The sequence below is a fragment of the Musca vetustissima genome, unplaced genomic scaffold (genome assembly GCF_032173495.1).
Source record: "Musca vetustissima isolate MV318-11 ecotype Yass unplaced genomic scaffold, APGP_CSIRO_Mvet_v1 utg22057, whole genome shotgun sequence".
Classification (NCBI taxonomy): domain Eukaryota; kingdom Metazoa; phylum Arthropoda; class Insecta; order Diptera; family Muscidae; genus Musca; species Musca vetustissima.
Window position 1 is genome coordinate 12,908 of NW_026887878.1, and position 11,178 is coordinate 24,085.

General features: G+C 35.5%; 1 protein-coding gene across 1 annotated transcript; it reads left to right on the top strand.

Annotated features, from left to right (window-relative positions):
* The first annotated feature begins 3,399 nt into the window (after nucleotides 1-3,399).
* Nucleotides 3,400-10,907, top strand: LOC133335678 (probable phospholipid-transporting ATPase IIB). The gene is made up of 7 exons (XM_061543989.1): nucleotides 3,400-3,551; nucleotides 6,777-7,285; nucleotides 7,351-7,679; nucleotides 7,743-8,886; nucleotides 8,956-9,940; nucleotides 10,013-10,086; nucleotides 10,772-10,907. Exons 1-7 carry the CDS (start codon nucleotides 3,439-3,441, stop codon nucleotides 10,903-10,905), a joined length of 3,288 nt encoding a protein of 1,095 aa, XP_061399973.1. The 5' UTR covers nucleotides 3,400-3,438; the 3' UTR covers nucleotides 10,906-10,907.
* Nucleotides 10,908-11,178: the final 271 nt, after the last annotated feature.

Below are 11,178 nucleotides of genomic sequence, written 5' to 3' on the forward strand. Positions count from 1 at the left end.
AATAGGCGTAGATTTTTAAAATAATGTTTTTTGATGGATTACCATAGGCATAGATTATAAAAATGATAGGCGTAAATTTTTAAAATAATGTTTTTTTGAGGGACTACCATAGGCATGGATTATAAAAATAATAGGCGTAGATTTTTAAAATAATGTTTTTTTGAGGGACTACCATAGGCATGGATTATAAAAATAATAGGCGTAGACTTTTAAAATAATTTTTTTGAGGGACTACCATAGGCATAGATTGTAAAAATAATAGGCGTAGATTTTTAAAATAATTTTTTTTTGAGGGACTACCATAGGCATAGATTATAAAAATAATAGGCGTAGATTTTTAAAATAATTTTTTTGAGGGACTACCATAGGCATAGATTATAAAAATAATAGGCGTAGATTTTTAAAATAATTTTTTTGAGGGACTACCATAGGCATAGATTATAAAAATAATAGGCGTAGATTTTTAAAATATTTTTTTTGAGGGACTACCATAGGTGTAGATTTTTAATTTTTATTTTCTAAATTTTAAATAACTTAAATTTGTCGATCTTTATTATTATTTCTATTCAATTCCAAACAAATTTAATATTGATAAACACTCTTGACCTCTTATGCAGCACGTGTGTTTATTTAGACCCCCTCTGATATGTCCTAATTTTAGTTCACCACAAATATGCAACATTTGTTTAGAAAAACTGCCTTACGTGACTTACATAAATTCACACAAACACACACAGCCATACATATATACATGCATAATTATATATGTACTATTTTGAAAGTGCTAATTTCCTATCAGCGTTTTCCCGGCCGACTTTTTTCTTCGTCTTCTATTAGGGCAGTTGTTGTCTAATAGTTTGTCTATTTACTCACGTCAAACGGCAGTAGCAAAAATATCTAGCTTGCTTTTTCCCTTCATACCACTACTAAACAAAACATACATGAAAACGGCTAATACCAAGCAACGACGTCATCGCCGCCGTCAGCATACATATGTAGAGGGATAGACGTACAAGTTAATATCCCACCCCCTTGTCTGCATTAAATAAACAAAACCCATTCCCCAGCAAAACTAAAAACCAACACAATGGTCCAAACAGCCAGCAGCTACCTATAGATATTTAAATTAAGCTAAAATATTCAAATTCACATGCATTGGTACAAACATGCATACATAAACATGAATATATGTGAATGCATTTATATCATGTTATTGTTTTTGTGTTTCTTTCTTCAGACATGTATTTGGTCTATCATCTGCATTTGTAGTTTTGTTGGTATTTATTTTTTCACCTTTGCCAACCACTATGCTGTTTTTTTATCCCTTTTCCCAGAAATGGGGCACAATGTTTGTTTAGTTTTCCGTTCTTTTTGTTTATCTTATTCAATTTGTTTATCTTGTTTCATTTTGTTTTTGCAATCTTCTCTCTCTTCCTCTGTAATATTTGTTATAATTTAATTGCAAAGAGAAGCTGTGTGCGTGAGAGTAACATTTTAGTGTTTGTTATTAATATATTTCTGTGTATTAATTTGTATGAATAATTTTAATATTTATTTTTAATATAAATACATCTCGCTTCATTTTTTAATAGCGTGTTTAATTTTGTTTATTACTTTGAATTAGCGAATGTGTCACACAACTCCAACGGATGAAATAGTGAAATGACGTTAAGCTGTTGGAAACTTGGCAGCATTTTTTGCACATATTGCATTATATTTGCAAACAGAGTTGCCAATCTAAGCCAATGTGTTTGCAATGTGAATGACATCTGAGAAAATAAATAAAAATAATAAATTAAATTGATTTTTTTTCAATTTATATTAATATTATTAAACAATAAAAGATAAATTAACATTAAATGAAGTATTATGCCATTCTATGCGCAGGACAATAGAGACATTATTGTTTGAAAAATATATATTATTTTTGGGACTTTTTATGGGGAGAAACAGATAGGGGAGAGGGGGGCACCTTTGAACACTTTTTTCTTTCAAGCCTTACAAATTTTTTTCTTTTATAATTTTTGGTTTCTTATAAATTTTAACTAATAGGTACATATGTAACCTTTAAAATGAATATACATATGATATACTTTAAGCTTGATAAATATATTTTATTACTGTTTTAATGGACGAAGTCAAAAACCCAGGGGGGCTGTTTATACAAGGGTTAGCATTTTTGAACGACATGGTTTTTTAGGGTGTTTATGTTCAAATGTGTATGCATTTTATTCATACATATCAGAAATGCATTTATTCATTAACAAATATATAAAAAAATTTCGAAATTTAAAAAATTTAGATCAAAATTTATTAAAACATAAAATGACTTAAAAACAAAAATTAATATGGTGAAAAATACAGTTAATTTCGTAATCTTATTAGCCCGTTTGAAATTTTAAGAAATTGAAGCCAAAAGTTGAAAACTCCGTTTTTTACTCGAGTTTAATGGGCATGTTCAAAGGTGCCCCACCCATGGCATTTTACGGAAATTTATAATAACTTTTTTTGTAATAAATATTTAGAGATTTATGCAAGTCTGTTAAAATCAAAATAGGACTCAAAATATATTAAATAGAGTATTGAAATTTTGCACATACATAGCTATTACACCTAGGGTGTTCGGTATTATAAATGCCCACGTTACTGTATAGCCCCTATTCAGAGTACCAAAAAATATATGATATTTTTGGTATGTTTTTCAACAGAAATGTTTGAAATTTTGCATTTTGAGTTTTCATAGGATATCCCATATATCCGGTGCTTAGGTTTTTTCACGTTTCTCAACTGAAATGTATGTATATTGATATTTTGAGTTATCATGGTGTATAAAATCTTTCTACTCAAAATATTCAACGTGGATCGACTTTTCACGATAGTCCCCATATAACGATACCTATCAAATTTGTGATATTTTAAGGATTTTGTACACATTTTTTAAAGGAATTGAATGGAATTTTGAAGTTCTATTGTGTGGCAAATCTTTATACAAAAAATTATCCATATTCGTCCGCTTTTTCGTGCAGTCTCCATATAACGGTATTTAATTTCAAAGAATAATGCATTATTAAATTACTCATTACCCGCCTATTCAAACCTTCAATTGCCGCGATGGCAACACAACTCCTTCGTTTTAGTACACAAAACAGTTTGTTAAGTGATGCCATAGTTGCATTGTTTATTTCATACACTTACAACAATTTGGCAGCACTGTTGTCTGCAGTAGTTGTCATTTAATACGAAATTTTTTTCACAGTGAGAGTGAGTGTGTGTGGAGAAATCTTACATATAGAAGCAAAAACAACGTAAATTAACTTTCCTTTGTCATCAAAAGAAACTATAACAAAAAATAATAGAAAACAATTGTGAAAATTTATTACGGCTCAGTTTACGGGAAAAACAGAAAAATTGTGTGAACAAATAATTGAAAGTTTTGCCATGGCAAAAATTAATCTGGATGATGTTTCATCCCAGAATTCAGCCACTACACCAATTGTTCGTGAAAATATACCACTTATAAATCGGCCTCGGAGACGGTGGTATTTATTTAGGTGAATCATCAATCAATTTAATAATTTTTATAATATAAAAAAAATGGAATTCATTTGTGTATATTATTTGTTGGTGTAGAATTACTAAACATTTATGTTTTTTCGTTATCTGTTTTAATTTTTTTCGTTTGTTATGTATGTGTAATGATTTTTCTTCTTGTTCTTATTCATCGTGTATGGTCATGGCTGGCATGAAAAAACAAAATACAGTGAGTAAAGTTCTGTCATGACAAAAGATTGCTGCTGACTATGGTGGTTTGCTGGGTTCGTGCCTGTGTGTGTGTGAATGTATGTGGGTGAAAAAAATGTTTGTGGCTCTTCACCCCTTGCTGTGCACTGGCCTGCTTGTCTGCTCATGAATATTTATACACAAAATGTTGTCATATCGCGTTTGTTGTTGGGGAAACCCCTCTCTGTCTCTCACACTCTTCAATAACAGCTGTATGTCTCTATTGAGTACAAACAAAAAAATAATGTTGTTTTTGCCCATCTTTTTTTGCATTAGCATAATTGATTACTTCTTGTGAAGTTGTTTGTTCTAGTTTCGGTTTTCTTTTGCTCTTCCCAATGTAAAATTCAATTTATTTCGTTCCAGTTTTATTACGATAATTATTTTGAAATGTTTTTTATTTATTTTATTATGGATAATCTCTTTTGCATTGTAAAAGGATGTGCGTGCTAGTTAGCTATTAGTGGCATGGTGGTGTAATGATATGTTTGCCCGTTAGCTGTTTGTATTTTCGCTGCTGCTGTTTGTTTTCCAGGTGACCTCAAGAAAATTCAGGCCATGCATTATAAATTCCTCCTGTGTGTTAGTAAATTACTACTTCTTTGTTGCCTATGAAATTTTAATTTATTGATTTTTTTTTAAGTTTTTAATTATTTTTGAAGTAATTTTAGTAAAAAGTGGGTAATATTGGATTTAAAGTCATTTCAATTAGAAAGGATACCGAAAAAATAATGCTGTGAATGTCTGAGGCCTTTACCCATTCCGCATAATATCAACCTGATAAAGTACCGTTAGAGATCTAGAATTCAATTACTGTTGTCCTATATTTTTATCATAGAAGCCTTTCAACGTTTTCGAAGTCTTTCTCTAAGCACGCGAAAGAAGTAAATTTTTTGTAACTTGATTTGAAATTCGAATCTAAAACCACAGTATTTGACGTAAACTCCAAGCATTAATGGTGATGAGTCAGTATTTGCAAATACATACATGTGATGTGGTGGTTGGCAGATGATCTAATTTCATAAAAAAAATATTTAAATTAAAAAAAAAACCTCCGAACCATCTGATTTGAAATTCATTTATACTAGTATGCTTGATATCAAAAATGAATACAATTTTAAAAACAATGTGCACAAGATAGATGATTGGAGAGTGTCTCTGAGATCTCCAGTCATAGGAAGAGACATAAGACATTTTCGCACTATTTATTTTGATCCAAATCTTTCTACCGCAGTTATTTGAGTCATAAAAAGACCCATAGGACATTTTCGCACTATTTATTTTTATCCAAATCTTCCCACCAGAATTGCTTGAGGTGTGCATTTGAGTTCCCCAGTTATAGGAAGAGACATAGAGCCTTTTCACACAATTTTGCTCAAAAATTTCTCCACCAAATACGACGACCATAGCCATCAAAATTATATCCCGAGATGCCTGTTCGGAACTCTTCTGGTCCGCGCCGGGATAGAAAGAAACCTCGGACGTTGCTTCTGTTCCGTTTGACGTAACCGCATCCACCATAGATCAACGTCGGTGAGATGCAGTCGATGGATGCATTTCTGCGGCTGTTCAGGTCTTAGTCCTCATCATCTTCGCCGTCAACGTCTTCGTCGTCAACGACATCGTCGCCAACGTTGTTGTCGTCAACGTCTTCGTCGTCGAATTATGAGACACCTCCTCTACAGCAGATACAGAATCTAACACCACGTGCACAAAAGGAAAAAGTGGCTACACCACTTGAAGCAATGTAACATTGTCACCAGATCAAATAAATTGTGGGCAACGGTTAAGTCACTCTCGAATCCTGGAAGGAAGGATGACAGGACGGCTGTTACATTTGACGACATAACTATGACAGACCCGAAGAGGTGCGCGAGTTATTTTAACCGGCAATTCATAGAGCACCCCCCGAGAGTGACGGGGTCAAAAGGAGTGTACTACGTCGCATAAGTACACTGTGAGCCGAGGAGGAACCACCACAATTTAGGAAGAAGGACGTTGCAGATGTCATCAATAACGCTTAGTCATCCAAAGCGATGGGCCCGGACGGAATATCCACGGCAATGCTAAAACAGCTGGATGAACCCGAAGTTGAGTACTTAACATCAGCCCTCAACTTGTCGTTAATCACACATATAGTTCCTGAAGCCTGGATAACCGACCGTGTTTGAAACGTTGGATTATGAACTATATGTGTAGACGCCTGTCGTATGTGGAATTCAGATTCCCCAAGGAGGGGTCATATTTCCGAATTTGTTTAACCTCTACCTTTCCGAAATTCCACAACCACTGGACGGCATAGAGATCGAAATGTATGCCGATGATTGTACGATCATGGCGTCGGGTACCATTAAGGAATATGAAAATATGCGCTACAAAATCACTCTGATCACCACATGAACGGCTGAAATGAAGCTCCAGCTGAATATAATAGTCGATGGAGAACTGATTCCGACCACAAATTATTTATTTATTTCAATCTCAACATGTATAACGAAGCCTTTAGGCCAATAAAGCAAGATACTGGGTGTAACTTTCGATGGCCTTTTCAAGTCGTCTGTGCAAATCACTGCTTTATGCGATAAGCTGAGAAGTAGGAATAATATCATCAAGTCACCAGCCGTCAGCACTCGGTGTCCATAGCCCCAGGGGTTAAACTTCTTCATAGATGAAATTGTTAATTTCTCACGTCTGAGGAATATGAAAATATCCGCCGCTGACGAAGACCTTCAAGTGACAATCATTGACAAATCTGATCCTTATGGTAGGATTAGTGACAGTCATTGGTTGCTTAGTTTTTTAACAGTTAGTTTTAAAATTATTTTTATTTCAATTGGATTTGTAATTATCAACTAAAAAGCAATCACCACCAAAGCCAAAGAGAAAACCTACTTTCGGTTCCTGCAAACCTAATTTACTTTTTATAAAATATATCTAAAATTGTCCTCATTTTAATACACCTTTTATTAACCTATTTCCCTTTTCTTTTTTTTTAGCTGCTGGAGAAAATGGTTTGCACCACGCGAACTACGATCTCGTACCGTCCATTTGGGACGAGCAACAACAGAAAAATTCCCACCGAATGAAATTCGTAATCAAAAGTACAATTTCATATCGTTCCTGCCGTTGGTACTTTTCGAACAGTTTCGTTTCTTTTTGAATTTATATTTTCTGTTAATGGCTCTCTCACAATTTATACCCGACATTCGTATCGGTTACCCGTATACATATTGGGGCCCGTTGGGTTTTGTGCTAACCGTGACAATATGTCGTGAGGCTATCGATGATTATCGTCGTCATCAGAGAGATCGTGAAGTGAATTCACAAAAATATAAGCGGCTAATTGTTAGCGATACGCGTGGTTATGAAATGGTACCATCATCGAAGTTGAAAGTCGGCGATATGATTATTGTGGAGAAAAATGAAAGGGTACCGGCTGATTTGGTGTTATTGCGTACAAGCGATAAAAGTGGTAGCGTTTTTGTGAGGACCGATCAATTGGATGGTGAGTTTTGGATACAAATTGTTTTATGTGGTAAATTTTAATATTGTTTGTTTTTTATTTTTTAGGTGAAACTGATTGGAAATTACGCTTGGCCGTACCCTATACCCAAAAATTGAATAAGGATTCGGACTTGTTTAACATCGATGCCAGTGTTTATATTGAAAAGCCTCAGAATGATATACACTCCTTTATTGGCAACTTTTCCATGACCGATGGCAGTGAGGATACTGGCCTTAATGTTGAGAACACCTTGTGGGCCAATACCGTGGTGGCTGCTGGCACAGCAACGGGCATTGTTATTTATACTGGCTGTGAAACGAGAAGTGTTATGAACAACTCTCAACCCCGTTCCAAAGTGGGTTTACTAGACATGGAAATCAATGGCTTGACTAAGGTAGGGTTTTGAAAAAATACGAATTTTTAATTAGAAACGATTTTAATCAAATGTCATTTGTAGGTACTCTTCTGTGCTGTTTTGGGTCTATCCCTGGTCATGATGATGCTGAAAGGTTTCAGTGGTCCCTGGTATCGTTATATGTTCCGTTTCGTCTTGCTTTTCTCCTATATTATACCCATCAGTTTGAGGGTCAATTTGGATATGGGCAAAGCCTTTTATTCATGGCAAATGCAAAATGATCCGGAAATACAAGGCACTGTGGTACGTTCGACCACCATACCCGAAGAACTGGGTAGAATATCGTATGTTTTGACCGACAAAACTGGGACCCTGACCCAAAATGAAATGGTCTTTAAGAAAATTCATTTGGGTATTGTCTCACATGACAATGATACATTCCATCATGTATCGGAAATAATCAGTTCATTGGCTCCAACAATATTCCGTTCAACTTCGGCATCGGAATCGAATGCCAAACCGACCACAATCTACAATAATCGCATGCGTCGTCCTGAGGGTTGGCGTGAATGGGAAGCTGTAAAGGCTTTGGCCTTGTGTCACAATGTTACCCCTGTTACCGATGAAGATGATAACCGCTCCGTGTCCACTTCGTCGACATTTACCTCAGGTGGTGGCGGATCATCTTCGCCCACAAAATCTGTTATCAACATGGATGTGGCCTCTTCATCTAATGAACATCAATATCAGGCTTCGTCGCCCGATGAAATTGCCTTGGTTAAATGGACCGAACAAGTGGGTTTAACCCTAATCGCTCGTGACATAACCTCCATGACATTGCAATTGCGAACCCATAAGAAATCTTCAGATCAATATCAAAGTGAAGATGATGGCCTTTTGCATTTCCAGATATTGCAAATCTTCCCCTTTACCAGTGAAAGTAAACGTATGGGTATTATTGTCAAAGATTCCCAGACCGGGGAAATTACATTCTACTTGAAGGGCGCTGATGTGGTAATGCAATCGATTGTCCAATATAATGATTGGTTGAGTGAGGAGTCCGGCAATATGGCCCGTGAAGGTCTTAGAACATTGGTGGTGGCCAAGAAGGTCTTAACCGAGGAGCAATATAATGATTTTGAGACGCGTATTCATGCAGCCGGTAGCAGTAAGACCGATCGGGCAGCCAAGGTGGCGGCCGTTGTGGAATCATTGGAAAGGGAAATGGAACTGTTGTGTTTGACTGGTAGGTTTACAAACTGTTTACATTCTTTAATTATTGTCCTAATTTGTATAACTTTTTTCTCTCTTCCAGGTGTTGAAGATCGCCTACAAGATGGCGTCCGACCAACTTTGGAACTTTTGCGCAATGCTGGTGTCCGTGTTTGGATGTTGACCGGTGATAAATTAGAGACCGCATGTTGCATTGCCAAATCTTCTCAGTTGATTGGTCGCAATCAGGGCCTGCATGTTTTAAGGCCAGTCAAAACCCGCACCGATGCCCATTTGGAACTGAATCAATTCCGCCGCAAACAGGGACATGCCTTGGTTATATCCGGCGAATCTTTGGAAGTTTGTCTACAATATTATCGTTTGGAATTTCTGGAATTGGCAACAGCCTGTCCCGCCGTGGTCTGCTGCCGTTGTAGCCCCACGCAAAAAGCTCAAGTGGTACAGCTTATACAGAAACACACGGGCAAGCGTACCTGTGCCATTGGTGATGGTGGTAATGATGTTAGCATGATTCAACAAGCTGACGCGGGTGTTGGTATTGAGGGTCGTGAAGGCCGTCAAGCCTCTTTGGCTGGAGATTTCAGTTTACCCCAGTTTTCACACATCGCCAAATTGCTATTGGTCCACGGTCGCCGTTCGTATAAACGTTCTGCTGCTCTGTCACAATTTGTCATACATCGTGGCCTAATCATTACCACCCTGCAGGCGGTTTTCTCTGCCGTCTTTTATTTAAGTTCAGTGGCTTTATATCAAGGTTTCCTTATGGTGGGCTATTCAACACTCTACACCATGTTTCCAGTATTTTCATTGGTTCTAGATCAGGACATAACATCGACAACGGCGGTTACGTATCCCGAACTCTATAAAGATTTATCGAAGGGTCGCAGTTTAAGTTATAAAACATTCTTTATATGGGTCCTCATCAGTATCTATCAGGGTGGTGTCATCATGTACGGAGCCTTGATATTGTTTGAAGATGAATTCATTCACATTGTGGCTATTAGTTTTACTTCGCTGATAATGACCGAACTGATTATGGTGGCGTTGACAGTAAGAACATGGCATAGGTATGTGGAAAGAGTTATGTTTTTTTATAATTTTAATTTCGAAATAATTTATATTTTACGTTTTAATTTCAGACTAATGGTGCTAGCCGAATTATTCAGTTTAGCTTTATATTTAATATCGCTGTTCGTTTTACATGAGTATTTTGGTAAGTTGGCGAATTTAGACATCTGACCTAGACATTTGACCTAAGTTCCCGAAGAATTTTCTTCTATAAAGAAATTGGACCTATGGTCCCGAAGAATTCTTTCTGTAGAAAAAATGGACCTTCTATAGAACAAAATGGACCTACGTCCCGAAGAATTTTTTCTATTAGAAAAAAATTACCTACGGTCCTGACGAATTTTTTTTCTATGGAAAAAAGTGGACCTATGGTCAATTTCAATTTTTTTATAGAAAAAACTTGGGACCTACGGTCCTGTTAAATTGTTTTCTCTAGAAAAAAATTCACGAAGACCGTTGGTCAAGTTTTTTCTGTAGAAAAAAATTCACGAAGACCGTTGGTCAAGTTTTTTCTATAGAAAAAAATTCACGAAGACCGTTGGTCAAGTTTTTTCTGTAGAAAAAAATTGGACCTACGGTCTTGTCGAAATTTTTTCTATAGAAAAAAATGGTGAATGGAACAATGTTCCTGTCACGATTTTTTTATAGACCTACGGTCTTGTCAAATAGTTTTCTATAGAAAAAAATAGACCTACGGTCCTGTCAATTTTTTTTTCTATAAAAAAAAATAGACCTAGGGTCCTGTCAATTTTTTTTTTCTATGGAAAAAACTAATTCAAATAATTTATTTTTATGATTATATTTTTAATTATTTTTAATTTATTTTACAGATTGGGAATTTATATCCTCCTACGATTTCCTATGGAAGGTCTCCATTATCACCCTGGTATCCTGTTTACCATTGTATATAATTAAATTTTTACGCAAGAAATGTTCACCGCCTTCATATTTGAAATTAACATAAATCCCACTCCAAGGTATTGTGGTGGATGGATAGATGCAGGCTGATCTGATGACTGCGTGTGATTGAGTGCTCGTCTATATTTTTTTTACATTCGACGACAAATTTTTTTATTATTATTATGAAAAATAATTTTAATATTTTTTTAAGTAATAAACTATGTGTAGTATATATATCATAATACCTATCCTCCTCCCTCGTCTCCCCCCATCGAAAAAGAATATGTAATTTGTTTATGTTATTTATTAATATTAAACAAATTTTGTTAAATCATTT

Coding starts and splice junctions, on each gene's coding strand:
- LOC133335678 (XM_061543989.1), top strand. CDS start 3,439: ATGGCAAAAATTAATCTGGATGATGTTTCATCCCAGAATTCAGCCACT. Junction 3,552..6,776: donor AGACGGTGGTATTTATTTAG/GTGAATCATCAA, acceptor CTTTTTTTTTAG/CTGCTGGAGAAAATGGTTTG. Junction 9,941..10,012: donor ACAGTAAGAACATGGCATAG/GTATGTGGAAAG, acceptor TTTTAATTTCAG/ACTAATGGTGCTAGCCGAAT.